Source organism: Eublepharis macularius, chromosome 6 (genome assembly GCF_028583425.1).
Source record: "Eublepharis macularius isolate TG4126 chromosome 6, MPM_Emac_v1.0, whole genome shotgun sequence".
Classification (NCBI taxonomy): Eukaryota; Metazoa; Chordata; class Lepidosauria; order Squamata; family Eublepharidae; genus Eublepharis; species Eublepharis macularius.
The window spans coordinates 99,435,173-99,454,123 of NC_072795.1; the positions used below are offsets into that span (position 1 = coordinate 99,435,173).

The 18,951-nt window shown below is 42.5% G+C and overlaps 1 protein-coding gene across 1 annotated transcript in view; it reads left to right on the plus strand.

The window, feature by feature from the left end:
• Positions 1-18,951, plus strand: part of KNDC1 (kinase non-catalytic C-lobe domain containing 1) — a 90,476-nt gene that overhangs the window by 11,978 nt on the left and 59,547 nt on the right. Inside the window, exons 3-5 of the mRNA XM_054983134.1 lie at positions 409-467; positions 14,365-14,511; positions 18,242-18,359. Coding sequence (XP_054839109.1) covers positions 409-467; positions 14,365-14,511; positions 18,242-18,359 — 324 coding nt within the window. The remainder of the gene's footprint in view (positions 1-408; positions 468-14,364; positions 14,512-18,241; positions 18,360-18,951) is intronic.

Sequence of the window (18,951 nt, forward strand, 5' to 3'; positions counted from 1 at the left end):
TGATCTGGAAGTAATATCATCATGCCAGGTGACATTCTAGCAGTCATCCAAAGCTCTATGGTTAAACCATAGAGTTTTAAGCAAATGCTAGAGTGTCACCCCCAGCACGGTGGCATCATTTCCGGGTCGTGTCAGAAGTGATGTCATTTCACTGTGGATGCTAATCGCCTTCCTGAAATTCAGAAGTTATTGTCTCCCTCATCTCCTGCTGGTTGCAAGCTCAGCATGAGGAGAAATAGGAAAGTGGGTCTTCCTGGGTCTGGTCTGACATCCTAGTTCTCATAAAAAGATATTAGAAGCTGAACTAGCCGTTTGAAGCTCTAAAGTCTTTTAAATTTGTTGTTGAAATAGAACATGTTCCTGAGTATGTTGTTTAAATTAAAATAACACTGATTAATCTATTTCAAGATGATCCAGAAGGAGCCTTTGTACCACCAGAGATTGATGTAACTGGTAACACTTCTGAGGTAAGGAATGAAGTTTTCATATAACAACTCAGACTTTACGTAATAACAAATATATATATAAGTTTAAAATGCTGAATGCTTGGATGCAAACTGAAAGATAAATGTCTGATTCCCTCCCCCCCCCCCCCCCGGATTTTGACTATTGTTCTTCATCCTAAAAAAATTACAAGTGAATTAACAATTGCTATCATGACGGGGGTGGGGATGAGTGTTTGCTTTCTGCTACCCACTGGCCTTTTCAAATTATGTATTTTTTCCGGTTGGGGTTGGCTGGTTTATTCAGTGGCTAACTGTGAACTTTATAGCAAAATACAATTTTTTTTGCTATTGTCCATAAAATAATTCATGGTGGGATAGTCAGCAATTTAATCTTCTAGTTTAATGAACAAACCAATGGATCTCCATAGTCTAGTGATTCACAAATGTTCTTCATTGTTGAATTAAATTAGGGCTTAATTGTTTACACTAATTCATTAACCTCCCTGATCAGACGTATCATTGCCCTCTTGCAGTGTTTTCTTGAGCTAATTTTCTGTTGAAAATCCTATACAAAGTATGAATGTTTTCTTGCTTCTATTATAAATTAACCCCAAATAGCCTAATTAGCAGCATAAGATTATGAACATCTATTTTCATAGAGGCCTGTATAAAGTCTCTAAACGGAAAACGTTCATAATTTCCCCCCAAATGTAATAATCAAGTTTGGGAACTGAACAGTTGAGATTAGCAAGATGTGCATCTTAATTATTCATATTTATTGATTTTGAATATTTTGAAACCTACAGGACAATGACCTAAGTCTATATTTAATCTCTCATATTTCTTCTCTAACTTATTTTGGGAGATGGTATGAATATGAGCAAAATGCCCTGATTTGGGAGCAGGTTGGCTACTTTACACTGGGGCACAGTGTTGCCTGCGCAATTTCCTTTGTGTCTTGCAAAGTACAGGAGCTAGAGATTTACTTCTTTAAAAATGAAAACTAGGAATTCGTCACCTTATATACTTAAAGTTGCCAACTGCTGCATGTAAAATTTAATATTCGTTTTTTAATCATTGAGGTAGTAGAGCAGCCCAAGATTCCAGGCTTAAAGATTTCACAAAAGAGAGAAGAAAACGTTCTGTGTGTCTTATCGTAGCATACCAGGCACAGTGGTGTAAAGTCTGACGCTGAAGCAACTTACTGAAATTTAAAAGTGAAAATAGTGGCATATTAGTTAAAACCTGTTCTTTCTGTTTTTTTAAAAGTGGTGATGGAAAATTGGGACAAAATTAGGGGTTGTTTACTTATCAGTTCATCTCTGAATTGTGTTCTGTCTTCAGGAGTGCAGCATAATGTATGTTGTAGGCAATATACAAATGGGTAATTGTGTAGGCTTGATTTAAGCAATCCTTTCCCTTTAAAAATGGTTTTTGTATACCTGCAGACAGATTATGGATGCAGTGCTATGCCCCTATCTGCTCATTACCTCACCAAATGTGTGCGTGTGTGTTATGAGCCATCAAGTCTCTTCCAATTTAAATCTGTGGTGACCCTATGAATGAAAGACCTCCAAAGTGTCCTATTGTTAACAGCCTTGCTCAGATCGTGCAAGCTGGTGGACGTGGCTTCCTTTATTGCGTTCAGACATCACATTTTGGGTCTTCCTCTTTTCCTACTGCCTTCCACTTTTCCTAGTGTTATTGTCATTTCTAGCAAATCTTATCTTTTCATCATGTGACCAAAGTAAGAGAACCTCAATCTCACATAGAAGATACCTTCCCCCTTCCCAGTGAACTTGTGAAATGACCCTAGATTAGATTTGCTCCTGCTGGCTTCATCCTTCAAGAATGCATCCATTATTACTATAGCGAGGATCTGACGCAGTAATTCCTTCAGTCTATAATTGGCACCATTATGCTGGCAGCTGGATGTGATCCGTTACTGACCCAGCAGCAGCCACTGGCACCATTGTGCGGAGAAGAAATCTTTCCCAACTGTGGTGGCAGTGTCACAGTGGCAGAGGATCAGTGTAGATACTTCCAATAGCCCCATTGTGAACAATCGTTCTACAATGACAGCGGGTGCAGATACACATTGATCTAGCGTCATTGCCAGTGCCAGCCTCATTAAATAGAACATTGAAATAGCAAAGGACAGGATGAGCTTAATGGTACTTCAGCCAAAGTGCAATCTGTGGTGTTTATACTGAGTAAAACTATAGCTGCTTTTATGACTGTGAATGTGGCAATTGGCAGGAGGATAAGTAATGGAACAGTAATGGATTGAGCTTCTCTTGAAAACAGAGGGCTACAATATAGTAGAAATTACTGAGACTTGGTGGGATGATTCCCATGACTGAATGTGGTAGTGCATGGGTACGAGTTGTTCAAGAAAAACCGGAAGGGTAGAAGAAGAGGTGGAGTGGCATTGTATGCAAGGAGAGGGCTTGATTGTCAGGAAGTTATGGAGAATGGGGCGGACAGCCCAGTGGAAAGCATGGGTAGAAATAAGGGGAGGAAGGACAAAGGGTATTGTTGTTAGAGTCTGCTACAGACTGCCTGACCAGGGAGAGGAAATGGATGCTGCCCTCCTTGAACAGATTGGTATAGTATCCAGACATCAGAACCTTATAATTATGGGTGACTTCAACTTCCCCAATGTGTGTGGGAGACAAGCTCAGCAAAGCGACAAGACTCATGCGACTTCTGGACCTTCCTCGCTGATAACTTCCTTTTTCAAATGGTGGAGGTAGCTACAAGGGGCTTGGACATACTAGACTTAATATTAACCAACAAGGAAGAATTGCTAGATGGGTTGAAGGTGATGGGGACCTTAGGGGGAAGTGACCATGTCCTCCTTGAAATCCAGTTGCTGGGGGAGGCCAAGGAAGTTTGTAGCCAGACTCGTAGGTTAGATTTTTGTAGGGCTGACTTCAAAGAACTCAGAGGCTTGATGAGAGTCATTCCATGGGAGAGTGTGCTGGAAGGGAAAGGAGAGAGTGAAGGGTGGGCTCTTCTCAAACATGAGCTTTTGCAAGCTCAAGCCCTCATTATTCCAGCAAGACAGAAACATGGTAAGGGTTCCAAGAAACCGATGTGGATGAACAGAGAGCTCCAGAATAAGCTAAGGGAGAAAAAGGAAATGTTCAGGAATTGGGAGAAGGACAGACCTCTAAAGAGGAATATATGAAGGTTACTAGGTACTGCAGATGAGCCATCAGAGAAGCCAAAGCTCAGTATGAGCTGGGTCTGGACAGGGGAGCTCACTACAATAAGAAAAAACTTCTACAGTTATGTGAGAAGCAAGCGCAAGGTAAAAAGAGGCAATTGGACCACTGTTGGGAGTGGAAGGAGAAACTCTGATGGAGGGCAGAGAAAAAGCAGACAGGCTTAATGACTTTTTTGCCTCTGTTTTCTCCCCGAAGAACTTGAGCCCATCTAGAGATGGTAGTAGACATGACAGGACACCTGGGGGGCTAGTTGACATTGACAGAGAGGTTGTGGAGAGGCACCTTGCTGCACTGGACAAATACAAATCCCCTGGGCCAGATGATGTGCACTCGAGAGTGCTCAAAGAACTTTCTAGAGATCTTACAGAGCCTCTGTCCATCATCTTCAAGGCCTCCTAGAGGACTGGGGATGTGCCACGAGATTGGAGAAGAGTGAACGTTATCCCAATCTTTAAGAAAGGGAAGGATGACCCGGGAAACTACAGGCCGGTCAGTCTGACTTCTGTTGCTGGGAAGATATTAGAGCAGATTTTAAAGGGATCGATCTGTAAGCATCTGAAGGACCACTTAGTGATCTGGGGAAGTTAACATGGTTTTGTCCCCAACAGATCTTGTCAGACTAACCTGGTTGCCTTCTTTGATTGAGTGACAAGCTTACTGGTTCGTGGGAACTCTATCAATGTGATTTACCTGGATTTCAGTAAAGCTTTTGATAAGGTCCCCCATGACATTCTGATGGGCAAACTGGAAGACTGTGGACTGGACTATAGGACAGTTCGATGGATAGGGAACTGGTTAGAGGACTGCACCCAAAGAGTGGTTGTCAGTGACATTTCATCAGATTGGAGGGAGGTGTCCAGTGGGGTGCCGCAGGGCTCAGTTTTGGGCCCGGTGCTTTTCAGTATTTTTATCAGTGATCTGGATGAAGGGGTAAACTGGCTGAATAGCTGAGTAGTAAATTTGCTGATGATACCAAATTGGGAGGAGTGGCAAACACTGAAGAAGAGAGTTAAAATTCAACAAGACCTGAATACTCTGGAGAAGTGGGCGGTTGTGAACAGGATACAATTCAACATAGGTAAGTGCACAGTATTACATCTGGGCCACAAAGATGTGAAGCACAAATCCTGGATGGAGGATACACTTCTGGGTAGTAGTGTATGCAAAACACATCTTAGGGCAAGAGTGGACTGTAAACTAAATATGAGCAGTCAGTGTGATACAGTGGCAAAAAAGGCAAACTCAGTCTTGGGTTGTATCAAAAGGGCCATTGCATCGAAATCACAGGAGGTCATAGTCCCTCTCCATAGTGCCTTGGTCAGGCCACACCTGGAGTACTTTGTGCAGTTCTGGAGGCCTCACTTCAAAAAGGATGTGGAAAAAATTGAGAGGGTGCAGAAGAGAGCAATGAGAATGATCAGAGGAATGGAGACTGAGCCCTACAAGGAAAGGCTGAGGGCCTTGGGAATATTTAGTTTGGAGAAGAGGAGATTGAGGGGGGACATGATTGCTCTCTTTAAATATTTGAACGGCTGTCATTTGGAGGAGGGCAAGGAGCTGTTCCAGTTGGCAACAGAGGATAGGACTCGAAGCAATGGGCTTAAATTACATGCAGAAAGGTACCAGCTGGATATTAGGAGAAACTTTTTCACTGTCAGAGTAGTTCAAAGGTGGAATCAGCTGCCTGGCGAGGTGGTGAGCTCCCCTTCACTGGCAGTTTTCCAGGAGAGGCTGGATGAATATTTGTCAGGGATGCTTTAGGCTCATCCTGCATTGGGCAGGGGGTTGGACTAGAAGGTCTGTATGGCCCCTTCCAACTCTGTGTGATTCTGTGATTGAGCCTTACTCTATGGGTCACATAAAGCATTGTTGCTTTTTTTCTTGCCAAGAATACGTTAGTGCAATCATTTCTTATCTTCATATAATCAAAATATGTTAGAGATTTTTTTAAATAATTGATGTAACACATTTACTGTATTTATAAATGTCTCAATAAGGAGCTAGTTAACAGAACTCACAGTCTGTTATTAACATCAGAAATGAGAAAATGAACTGTGCTCTTTTCTGAGATTTTAATATAAATACAACATGCATCATGTTGTTTGACTTTTAAACACTACCCTTCACTGCCATTTCAAAACACTCAGTGCAGACATCTACAGAAGCCCTCCCCTCACCCCTTGTCAGGAAGTTTGCTTTTGCCTTGACATTAAAACCTAATTCTGTCGCACTTCACTGGATGCTCAATGAAATATGAGCATGTGGTTTGATTATTATTATTATTTTTTGTTTACTTAGCAGGGATCATCTACTCTTTTGGTGACATTTAATCTGTCATATATCTAAAGGAAGAAATAAAAACTTATCTTTAAACTGATGAATATTGCACAGGATACACAGTTAATCTTAATTATAAGACTCTTATATGTATGGGCCAGCTCATGGGCAAATAAAAGCCACACAATTTGACCTTTTTATTGGTGTCCTTAGTCAACCCTGATGTCATGCTGGTTCATCAGAATGGGCAGCGCTGCTACACTGGCAACAACTTCTTTTGTCAGGGGAGGCATAGCAAAATTGCTCCCAAACTGTGTGTGGAGTCACATAGAACTTGGAGAAGAGCTTAATGCAGATAGGAATGTAGATGGATTCTCTACATTCTGAAGGTGCTATGGAACATGTAGACTCAAGGGTAACTTTCCTGTATTGCTCCACTAGACTCTGGTGCAGTCCTATAAATATTTAGAAACATAGAGCCAGAAGGGACCCCAAGAGTCATTTACTCCTACCTCCTGCACACGCAGGAAATTCACAGCTATGTTCCCCCCTCAATCCCTCAGTTGACCCCCTGCTCTGTGCCCAGAGGAAGGCAAAAAAAACCTCAGGATCCCTGCCTAATCTGGACCTTAAGGTGGTCATTGACATTATCCTGGGCATATAAGAAAGGGCCACTTACAAGTATTCCTCTAACAATATATTAAATTGTGTTTAAAGGGCCACTTACAAGTATTCCTTTAACAAGCTATTAAATCTTGTTTACTGCATTGTAGAATTTTCTTTTTCTTTTTTTTCTAAAAATAGAAATATTCATAAAATATTTATAATTTTTTTAAAAAAAAAATCATTGTGCATTGTAGGATTTCAGGATTTTAGCTTTCAGAAGTTATACATTATGGCTGCATTTGGGGAAAAAATGACTGCAGCAGAAAGGGAAATGCAGTTGTATAAGTACCATCTCTGTTCAGCTTTAGCTGCATAATGTCACGATGTTTGTTCAGATGGGGCATGAAACTAGCAAGGTGCCATGCTCACTGGTGTTCCTTCTTTCTCCCCTCATGCACAGAGTGTGACTTCCTGGTTTTGGAAGCTGTGAATCAAAATCAAAATTCTAAGTGCACATGTGGACACCTAGTCAAATTGGAGTTTATTTCCTCCTCACAAACCAAGGTTCCAAACATCTATTTACAGCAAACTGAAACCGAGCATCAACAAAGGCTTGTTGTGGTGTCTGAATATAGCTAATGCAGGAAAGCACTTACACAACCTCATCCACTTAGTGCATACTTTTTAAAAGCCACCACCCAAACTCAGCCCTGTATGGAACTTCTGCCCTTATAAAAACTTCTGCATGATGAATTTTAGCCGCTACAGTTTTTTTCCCTGTGGATAGCTGCACCCTTCCCCCCCCTCCCCATAAGCAGCCACATCTCCACATCAAATTAGCAAGCAATATAAGGAGGAAAAATGCTTCTATTTAAGAGAGTTACTGCTTTCCAAAGATGTGTCCGTACTCTTATCGTCTCCTGTTCCTTCCACAGGATCAAAGCTGTGGGAGGCAATAGTGCTTAGTACATTTCATCAGAGTCCTGTTCACCCTTGCTTCCAAACGGGAATATTTGTGGTGGGGGTGGGGGAGGCTTCCGCGTGATGTCCTTTCTCTACATTTACCCTATCCTCAGCATGTTCCATCCCAAACCTGCTTTGATGTGATCATTTGGGAAAAAGCCCAGTCTAGGTATGCCAGCACACTGCATGGAAGAAATTGTGTTTTCTGCCCTACAAAGGTCCCACCCACATAAGTGCTATTCCTGCTATTGAATCCTTGTGGGTACCAATTTCCCAGCAATTTTTTCTTCTGTGCCTTTGGCAGGGTTCTTTGTAATAAGTAAATGGCAATTATAGCACTATGATGATCTATTGCCACTTATTGATTTTTAATTTTACTAGAACTGTGTCAGCAGCACTACCGTGCATGCATGAAGAAAAGAACAGAAGAAAAAGGGGCAGAGAATTGCCACAGTAGCTATAATGACCCAAGAGTGAATTTAGAGCTGTTGTGGAGCATGTGTGGAAGGGAAAAGTCAGAAAAAAGACCACAAAAAAGTGCACAGAAAACTCCCACATGTAGAAGCTTTGTTGTCAACATACATGCTTCTGCATTTTGCAGTGGTGATTAAAACAATGCAAAAAATTCCTGTGTGTGGAAATAGCCAACCCTTCTTTATAAATGTTAAGCCAGTAATTTTTAAAGCAACTGTTTTCTCTCACCTGTGTCATGTGCTTTTTGGAGAAATCTCCAGAAGTTAATCATGTTACCCATTTTAGACTTCATAGCTACACTTAGTAGGGACTTCTGTCCAAAAATTGATTATACAATATGTTCTGTAGTCCCAAGGAAATCTATATTCCTTTTATACCATTTACTAAATTACTTCATAAAATTAAAATCTTAAGATTATGCTTTTCTTTCAGATGGATTGCCATTTCATCTTCAGTATGTACAGCCAGAGATGTATTAAAATGCTTAGTAAAACCCACTTTCCATTCATTCATTCCTGGGAAGAAGGTGAAATCCCTGAACAGGATTATTTTTCAGCATTTCACATCTTCTATTCTATGTTCTTATGAATGGTCTGTAAAGTAAAAAGTTGTATAAATCTCACTGTCTAACAATGTCATCTAAAACGTAGTAACAACCACCTGAATCTATTGAAGTAAATGGGTTTAAAAGGTTTAACTGTGTTTAGGATTGTAGTTTAAGAATGTGAGCCTATACACACTTCCTTAGGGGTAAACCCCATGGAACCCCATTGCAAGTAATCAAATTTTGGATTATAAATGTTGGTGAAAGTACCACCCCCAAGATGTTATATCACTTATTAGTTGACCTGCCAGTGACCTCACTTGCACTGTGTAATCTGCCTTGGATCTCTGTGAGAAAGAAAGACTATGCAAAATTAATAATCATTGAAATCCTTGCCATGGTAGGCAACCTTACGGGTAAGGCTCTTATGCTTTTTAAATACCATTCTGACTTCATTTAGCAATCAAACAGTATGTTTAGAAATAATACACACAGTATTTTAGAAACAGTAATGTATTTAAAGATCAAAAAAAGAATTTAATTTAGAAACCTTTGTTAGGCTTTATGTTTCTTTATTTCAGATTGATTTATTTTCCTTCGTTTTTTTTTTAATTCCCTTTTCCATAGTGGGAGAGACTGTGATCTTTTGCAGCACCGTGAGAGACAGAAAAAATGTAGACTTAGTATAAAACTAACATTGAATATTTTAGTGAGCCATTTGACTGTTTAACAAACTTTCATCTTTAGGTAACAGATGCACAACCTTTCATTTTCCCTGTAGGATTCCATCTTTATTTTTTTTTCCTCTTGTATTACAGTAGGCTGCAAAGTGATGATAGTGAATTTTAAATAAGATTTGCAACAAATTCCCATTTGAGAATACTTTAATAGATTCATTTTATTCACTGGCACAACACAGGAGGCTTCTGGAGGGGCTAACAAGTGTTGCTAGTATCAACCCAGCCTCAAATGGCCATTTGTCTATATTACAAAGCTGTCATTCACCTCACCATTGCGGATTACTGATATATATTCCCTTGTTTCCAGTAGATGAAATGTTCTATGTATTTATTCTATATGAAGCTTTAGGGTTGTTTTTGTTTGATATGATAATTGCCTTTTTAGAAAGATGCATTTCCTTTGGCCTCTTCCTGACTCAGTAGGGCATTACTTTTAGTGGGAGGGGCTGTGGCTCAGCAACAGAGAATCAGTTTTGCATGTGGAAGGTCCCAGGTTCAAAGGATCAGATAGCAGGTAGTGTGGAGGCCCTGGACAGTCATTTCCCATCAGAGTAGAGAATACCAATCTTGATAGACCAAGGGTCGTACTCAGTGTAAGGCAGCTTCCTTGGTTCACACACTCATCATCATTACTTAGAGCTAAATTACACAATACGAATTACACGAGTATGCTCAAATGAAGGGAGATGCAATATTAGCTGGGAAGTGTAGTTTGAATTTCACTCTCTCAACAGAACTGGCAAAGATGGTTCCTCAGAGGGTTTATTAATTTCATGTCTCTACAGAGCTTTCGGGGAGGCAAAGAGAAAATTAAACCCTCTGAGGAGCGATCTTTGATGGCTCTGTAGGGAGAGGTGAAATTCAAACTATGCTTCTCGGCTAACATTGTGTCTCCCTTCATTTGAGTGTCCTTGTGTAATTCATATCGTGTAGTTTAGCTCTTAGTTTATTATGGCAATGGACCGTAAATGAGTTAGATCATTGACGTCCCATTAGAGCAGGGTTTTCCTCAAATATTCTGAAATCAATCCTCTTTCTTGTACTTTGTTTATCTTTTGTTCCTGCACAGGTGACTGTGAGAGTCTGCAGCTATGCATAGGAATCTGTGGGACAAATTAACAATGCATTCCTTTTAGAGGGAACTTTGCTACAGCTACTCACTTGCACACCCTGTTGTATCTGTTGATGGATGGCCAGCCTGGCTCTGCTCCCGAGATCCTAAGTAGAGCACTGGGGCCTGTGTCTGGATGGGTGAAGCAGAGCAGACTGAAGTTGAACCCTATGAAGACAGAGGTCCTGTACCTGGGCTGTGGGGGAATAGATATGGGGATTTGGCTCCCAGTCTTTGAGGGGGCACCACTTGTGCCTGTTTCATTGGTCAGGAGCCTTGGTGTGACGCTGGACTCCTCTTTGTCAATGGAGGTCCAGGTCAAGGCAGCTGCCAGAACTGCCTTTTTCCATCTTCAGCAGGCCAGGCAGCTTGCCCCTATCTCTCAACCCAAGACTTAACGACAGTGATCTATGCAAGGGTCACCTCCAGATTAGATTATCGTAACTCGCTCTACGCAGGGCTTCCCTTAAGCCTGACCCGGAAACTGCAGTGGGTCCAAAATTCTGCTGCTTGTGTCCTGACAGGAATTTCATTCAGGGCACATGGAACTCCAACTCTGCAGCAGCTGCACTGGCTCCCCATGGAAAATTCTGGATCATGTTCAAGGTTCTGGTTCTGACGTATAAAGCCCTGAACGGACTGGGACCAGCATACTTGAGGGACCACCTCTCCTCATATGTACCTTGGAGAGCTCTTAGATCTGCAAGTAAACACCTACTGGTGGTCCCTGGCCCCAGGGAGGCTTGGCTGGCCTTGATCAGGGCCAGGGCATTTTCTGTCCTGGCCCCAACTTGGTGGAACTCTCTGTTGGAAGACACTCGGGCCCGCCAAGATCTTGTATCTTTTTGGCGGGCCTGTAAGACAGAGATGTTCCGCCAGGCATATGGTTGAGGCCAGCACTGGATCCATCTAATTAGCCTCCCTGCCAGTCTCCTGTCAGTGGGGGGAGGAGCATATGATACATCTGCCTCCCCATGTTTAAGAGTTAGAGGTTCACCAACCCACACCTCCACCCTTTTCTTCCCTTGTGTATGGTGGGCAGGGAAAGGGGGAAGGGTGTCCCATTTGGAATGTGGATATCCATGAGATGTTATTTTATTGGTTTTACTTATTGTATCTTATTTATGATTGTGACCCGCCCTGAGCCTGCTTGCGGGGAGGGCAGGCTAAAAATCCAATAAATAAATAAAAATGAATAAATAAATTGCACAGTGGAGCTTGGCATAGTCTGCTCCCTTGAAGTGTCTGGTGAATGAATTGTGTGAAGCAGGGGGAGGAATGGGGCCTGCTTAGGTATCGTAAGCACTATATTGAAGTGCAGCAACAGCTGCTGCTTTTTAGTTTTCATAGTGATTTCATGCTTTGCTTCCAACCCTGTTGTCCTTCCTCAAATATATTGGAATTAGAGTTTTCCCAGGAAGGATTCGGTGATTACTAGAAGGAAGAAGTGAAATGGAGATGACAAGTTCCTGAGAGAGAAAGATGATTTGTAAATTAAGTTTTTTAGTAACATTAATTATTATGGATCAGGGGTGTGCACCCCCCCAAAAATTGGGTTTCCCACTTTGGGTTTACCTGAAGCAGGGGAAAAATCCGGAATTACCAGAGTTCCGAAGCAGCAAGCCACTTCGAGATTCTGGTACTTAGCTTGCTTCAGTATGCTCTGTAAAGATTCAGAGCAAACTGAAGGGAGGGGGAGCAAACACCCCACCCCCAACCCCCCTGGGGCAAACCCACCCACCAACCCCACTTACCTGGCTGGCAGGGAGAGGAGAGGCTGAGCAGCTGGGTGGCAGGGAAGTCTGGAGCCAGCTCCTCTGAGGCCCGCGCTGCCACCGCAGCTGCCAGCTGGGTGGTGGGAAAGGCCAGAGCTGGCTCCTCCAGGGCCCGCACCATCTCCTCCACTGCCGCAGCGGCCAGCTGGGTGGCCAGGAAGGCCAGAGCTGGCTTCTCCGGGGCCCGCACCACCACCACTGCAGCGGCCAGCAGGGCGGCAGGGAAAGCCCGGATCGGCTGCTTGGCAGAGATTTCCCTGCCAAACAGCTGATCCGTGGGTTTAAATGCCCCTTTCCATGCTGTTTCGTAGCAGCACAGAAAGGGCCATTTAAACCCCCGCTGGCTTGATCAGCTGCTTGGCAGGGATCTCCCCGCCAAACAGCCAATCTGTGGATTTAAAGGCCTCTATCCATGCTGCTTCGCAGTGGCATGGAAAGGAGCATTTAAACCCTTTGACCTGAAGCTTCCCAAAACGGTATGAATCGCTTCAGGAAGCTTTGAGTCAGGGTTTCTGAATCAGGCCCAGCATGCTGGGCCCAATTTGAAAATCCCGAATCATTGAGAATTGGGTTTGATTCAGGTACTTTACCCGAATCCGAAACCCAAATCGCACACCCCTATTATGGATCACTCCAAGTCCCAGGGCTTGTGTTATGCTTATTGCATTGCTTTGGAAGCAAGCTGCTCAGGAATAAGTGACATGGAAAGTGCTGTCCTATATGTATGTAAAATCTAATGCTGATGTTCAGCATTCAAGTGTGATCTAAGGTTAATTGATCAAAATGTAGACATTCTTTGACATAGTGTGGCTACATATAGTGGGTCAGTTTAAGCTAGGTCACTATTGCTGGCTAGGGGGTGTGACCAAAAAAAATATCCAGGTGATCCAGATCTGAGTTTCAGAGATACCAAAAAACTCCTGATATCCCTGAAATTGGGTCAGGTTTAACTGGCTATTATTCCTTATGGGGGAAAATGTCCAGGAGTTGGGCGGGGGGGGGGGGGAGAGGGGTGCATTTTTAAGCAAACTCCACTAAATTTTCAGAGAACCTACTGCTGATCATCCACTACAGACCCGCCTTCCAAATTTCATGAGGATTGGACACCAGGGTGCAATTCTATGGGCCCCTGAACAAGCTTCCCCCACGGGCACTCTACATTGTTTCCTGTGGGGAAACATTTCCAAGGTTTTTAAACCTTGTGGCATGTTCCCCTGCCCGCTTGGGATTCTCTGGTTTGAGATTACTTCCTTGCAGACTTAACAAATAAAGCCCAACAGAACCAAACTGCAGCAAGGAAACCAATGCTGAACATGAGAATCCCAACGTCGAATCAGAGAATCCCAAGCAAGGGGGCACTTGAAGGGCTCTTTTGGAGCTCAGAAAGAGGTAGAGGGGTGGAATGGGATGGGAACCCACTTTGCCTTCTGCCTTGCTGAGCTCTAGTTTAAAAGGTAGCTGGCAGCAGTAGCTTGAAGGGTTGTTTTGGAGCTCAAGGAAGGGTGAGGGGCGGAATGGGATGGACTCCACTCAGCCTGCTGCCTCCCCTGCCCTGCCCTGCCAGCCTCAGGCTGCTTTCCTGCAGTGGTGCGAGGCTTGGCTCCATTCATGCCACTGCCCTCTCCCTGCCACTCCCTCTCACTCTGAGCTGTTCATCTCTGCAGCAACTGCCTACAACTAGATAATTCTGCCCAGCAGAGTCCAGCTGCCCAGCTATTTCACTGGTTTCCAAACCTGGATCATACCCCCCTATTGCTGGATGCACTTGTACTCAGGTGTGTGGCAAAAGTTGAAAGAATGAGCTAAGAGGAAACTATATATTCTAAAAGAGAATTATGTAAATATTTGTCAAATACTTTACCAGCGCTAAAATGGTAAGAATGATTTGAATCTACTTGGAGAAAGCGCCACCTAGTGGAAAATTTCCAAAATATTTTCTGTTGGTTTCACCTGAAATCAAAAGAAATATTAGTCGTTATTCTAATATACAATGCTTAGAACTGCTTTAGATAATACTTTCCAATTGTAATTGCTTTTTGTAGCCTTTGGGGGGGGGCAAGCAATCCACTTGGCAGGGAGTAACTTGTATTACACTTCTGCCATGATTCACAAATTACTTGTGCTGATTTTGACTCATTGATTTTAATCTGGATTCAAGTGATAAAATGGTAGTTTTTGTTTCCTACTACTTGCAGGCACATATTTTTTCTTTGGGAGCAACACTAAAAGCAGTGGTTGAATATATGATGGAGGTTGAAGTTCATTCAGAATTTAGCCAAGATCTACAAATTTTGCTGGAACAAATGCAAGAGGAAAATCCTAAAGAGAGGCCAGATATTGAGGTAAAAAAAAGTGTTTCGATATCTAGTAGAATACTTTTGTATCACATTGACTGACTCTGATGCTTCATCATGGCTAGACAAATTCACTCCAGTTTTCTTTTCCTTGCTTTTTTAGAGTTTACTGCCTGGTGCCAGGTATGAAAATAGCAAATATAATGATCATACTTTTCAAAGATTTGCCGTTGCACTGAAAGTGTTAGCTACCATAGCTAATATGGTGAAGTCTATGTAAAATCTTTATCTATGTTCTTCAGATACATATTTTCAGGGGTCATTTCGTAGAAAAAGAGCTGGAGGAACTCATTAGCTTAACTCATTAGCATCTGCCACACCCTTTGACATCACTGGAAGTGTGTCATTAGCATAACTGATTTGCATATGCCACACCCCCTGACATCACCTATCCTGGCTGTTTTGGACCCAATCCTGGCCATTCAGGGCCGAAATTGGGCCCAAATTGGCAAAAGGGCTGAAAATGGCTAAAAGGGGCCCAAAATGGTCAGGATTGGGCCGCTGCTGAGCCGAAACGGGCCCAAAATGGCTGAGAGTCAGGTGGGCGGGGCCACCTGTCATGTGACCTCTTTGGGGAACTGCCGGAACTGCGTTCCTGCATGTTCCCCCTCAAAATAAGCCCTGCATATTTTAAATGTGCTAGACACTAGAACAAGTGATGTGCTACCATTAGGATTGCCGGGTCTTCTGCTATGGTGGGAGACCTGACACTGGCAACCTGCACTCACCACTGTTGCTCCTTTGGGTAGAGGGAGTTTTTTTTTTTAAGTGTCACTGGCACTACAAATTGATGTCACTTCCTGGGAAGCCCCAGAAGTGATGTCTTGCCACTCTAGGAATTGCTAGAAGGTCTTTGATTTTACCATAGAGTTTCTAGCAATTTCTAGAGCGATGTGATGGCACTTTGGTTTCCCCAAGAAGTGATGTCATATTGCATACAATGATAATGACCCTCCCACTAGGTACCAGACACCGGCTGGTATCCCTAGCTACCATGTTAGAAGCTGCACTTTTAAACATAGGCTATCCGCTTTGGAATGGTGCCTTTCCCTTTGCAAAGGAAAACAGAGTTTTTAAATTCAGCAACATTTCCTGAAGAAGGCACCTCTTTCAGGTTTAAGAGAAGGGGACTCTTAGCTGTTCTGCTTCAGGCTAGATCTCTATAGGCCAGCATTTATTTATTTTAAATATTTATGCCCCACTTTTCTCCCCAATGGGGATCCAAAGCTTCCAACTTCTCGTCTCCTCCATTTTAGCCACACAACAACTCTGAGAGATAAGTTAGGCTAAGAGAAGATGACTGTCCCAAGGGCACCCGGTGATCTTCTGTGCCAGAATGGGAATTTGAACCCAGACCTCTCAGAACTTAGTGCATCACTCTAACCACTAAACTACACTAATAATAGTTTATTGGAAGATCAAGAACACACTATAGTATGATTGAGTTATAAGTACCAAAGATTAACTAAGGATTTACTGTTGAGCTAAAAGAAGGAGGCATGTTGATCTGTGTTGCCCTTGATCTTGCAGCCATTGCCCTTCAGGCAAACCCAGAATGTTCAAAATGTTCTCTTCCCTCAGTAACCCAAAGGGAGTACACAGCTTAATGCATATGATGAGCATTCTCTAATCTTAAAAAGATCATGAAACTGGTTTGGACTCTACTCATTCTCAGAACTAATAAGAATAAAAATTGAGAGACACCAGTCCAGCCCCAGCCTCACCTGGGGCCCCATTTGCGGTCAGTGAGGTTTCGGGGGCACAGACTAAGGAGGCTGCCATTGTTTTGGCGCCTTAGTGGATCCTAGGAGCCCCCGTGAGAAGCCCAGGTTCAAATTGCCTGTCCAGCCAATCACTGTCAGGATAGCTGGGCTTGAGGGGGCAGGTCCCGCCCATGTGGACATAGAAGGTGAAGTCTTTCCTCTGGTTCACTGGCTGGGTATAAGTTGGGGAGCCACCTGAGCCCCTGGCACTCTGCCTTTGCTCGTGCTTCCCACCCCCACCCCTCAGTTCTGTGGGTTTGTTGGGTTGTTTGTACTAGGTTAGTTGGGTTTGGGCATTTTTTCCCCCGACAGTTGTTTTTATTGGTTGCTGTAAGGCATCTGGGGGGATATTGGGTCAGTTTCTGTATTGCTCTATCACTTCAGGGGTGGCAGTTTTGTCACTGGGCACAGATCCTTTAGTATGGAAACAGCTGAGTTTCCCCATACTTGGGAATCTCCTTAAGAGAGCTTGATGGTGATGCATTGCAGGGGGAAGCCCAGCTTCGGGGACTGCCAGGCGTGCTCACTCCCAGGTGGCAGGAGGATCCACGCAGAGGTTTGCACCTATTTGGAATCCCATGTCCTGTCAGGCGGGTCGGTCGATGCTTGGATCTATGCCCAGTGCTGCTCCAAGACTCCATAAGCTATAGACCAATAAAGTCATGGCCTTTTTATTTCCAACAAGTTGTCCTTGTTTCTTGTTTGTTGCTGTGCTCTCGCCCCCTCATCCCTTTGGTGCTAGACCCACAAATCTTGCCTCTTGGCAAGCTGTTTCTATTAACAAATGTGCTCACAAGGGCTTTTTTTCGTAAATGGATTTCCTCTGGCAATATAACAGCATTAAATTATTGGAATATTACCAATGTTTTCAAACTTGTAGCAGAAAAATAATGTTTAAATGACTCAATATGTTGTTGAGTTTAGGCCTACTAATTCTTAGTCTGTGTGACAAAGTAAACATGATGAAAAGTAACATTTTGCTCTAAATGGTCTGTATTCTCTTGGAGATCTTCCTGTTTCTATTGGTTGACATGAACATTGCTAATGCTCTACAAATATTTTCTTTGGTTTGAAGACTAAATGCTTGCCAGATTTTCTTTGCCTCGGTTTCAGGATATAATTTTAATGTAGAGACATCACTGCCACCCACTTTGGGTCAAGCTATGACCTGTTTGTGAGTGCTGGCACACCAACTGAAGACCAGTGTGTTAGGCCATCGAAATATCTCTCATCAGACTTTTATTCACAAATGGATTATTCCAAATATTCTGGAGGCATCTAAAACTCTAAGACATTTCATTGCTTTGGAGGAGGCTACCCAGCTTTTAGGGGATATTACCTATGATCCAGAAAGCCATGTTGTAATTGTAGGCAGCTGGATATAACATAGATAGGGATTTAGGGAAATAGCTCTATGTAGTGCAATGGAAAAAAATTAAAAGCATTTTAGACATTGCAGTTCGTGTTGGTGGCAGTTCCTGCTGCCGCTGTGAGATGATTGTTAATTAAAAGTGCAATTTAAATGGATTTGATCAAATGCTCATTGGATCAAGTGCTGTGGGACTGCTCATAATAAGATATCATAAAGACTCAAGATTAAATGATAAATTTTAGAAAAACAAATATACAGACACTTGGTTGATCTTGTTTGTATTTAAGTATCCTGGAAATGTAGTAGTAAGACTGTGTTGGTAGCTAAGAGATTGCTTGTCCCCCCATATTGTGAACATTTATAAAGTATTTTAAAATGCTGCACTTCAAACCAATTCCTAATTCTCTAGAAATGTAAGGGTCGGGAGTTGTTATGGTATCTCAGAGTTCCTTAATTGTTTGCTTTACAGATGGAAAACATTGGAAATTTCCTAAAGAATAGTAATCTTTCCTGTCATTGATATCATACCATCTATGAATGTGAGATAATTACTAAATGCTTTACTATACATTTGTCATCGTAGACTGTCATATCATTGTGTAAAGAGAAATTGAAGAATTCTTCCTCAAGTGATGTTTGCCAAAGCCTCTCTGCTTTTGGAAGAAGAGTGCTTTCTATTGAATCATGTGACACATTTCAAGGTATATCATATGTTTTTTAGCTACTGTAGAAATCAAGAACTAGTTTTCTAGTCTGTCTTTCAAAATAATAACAGCTTGATAGAGAAACGATCTAGTTCCTTCTTTCACTATATTAAGTAAAAATTATGCAAAAAATCTGTTTTCCTTCAGCTTTTCAAATTAATTTTCCTTCTAATACTTCCGGTTTTAAAGAGATTTGTATTAGGGCCCCATCCAACTGCTCATCTTGACAATGGAGCATAGCTGCTGTGTAAGTGTAGTGCTGATGTCTCTGGCATTGTATTTGTTTTGTGAGGTGAGTTTACTGGGCCAGTATGTCAATGGATGAAGCTCTTGTGCTGGCAGTAGCTATGTAGTCAGATGCTACCTGGCACATAGTTGTTCACCATCAAATAGGGAATCTCCCACAGGGGAGACTGCAGCATAATAGATGCATTCCAGCCATTAGAAGTCACCCATTGTTCGATCCTCACAATTTCATGTTCAGTAGCAGTCTCTTTTGTAAATTGTAATGTTATGTCAAGGCATCATAGAACACGTGTGTAAAATCAGTGAAAGCTTCTTGTGCCTTGTGTGTGATGGGAATGAGAAA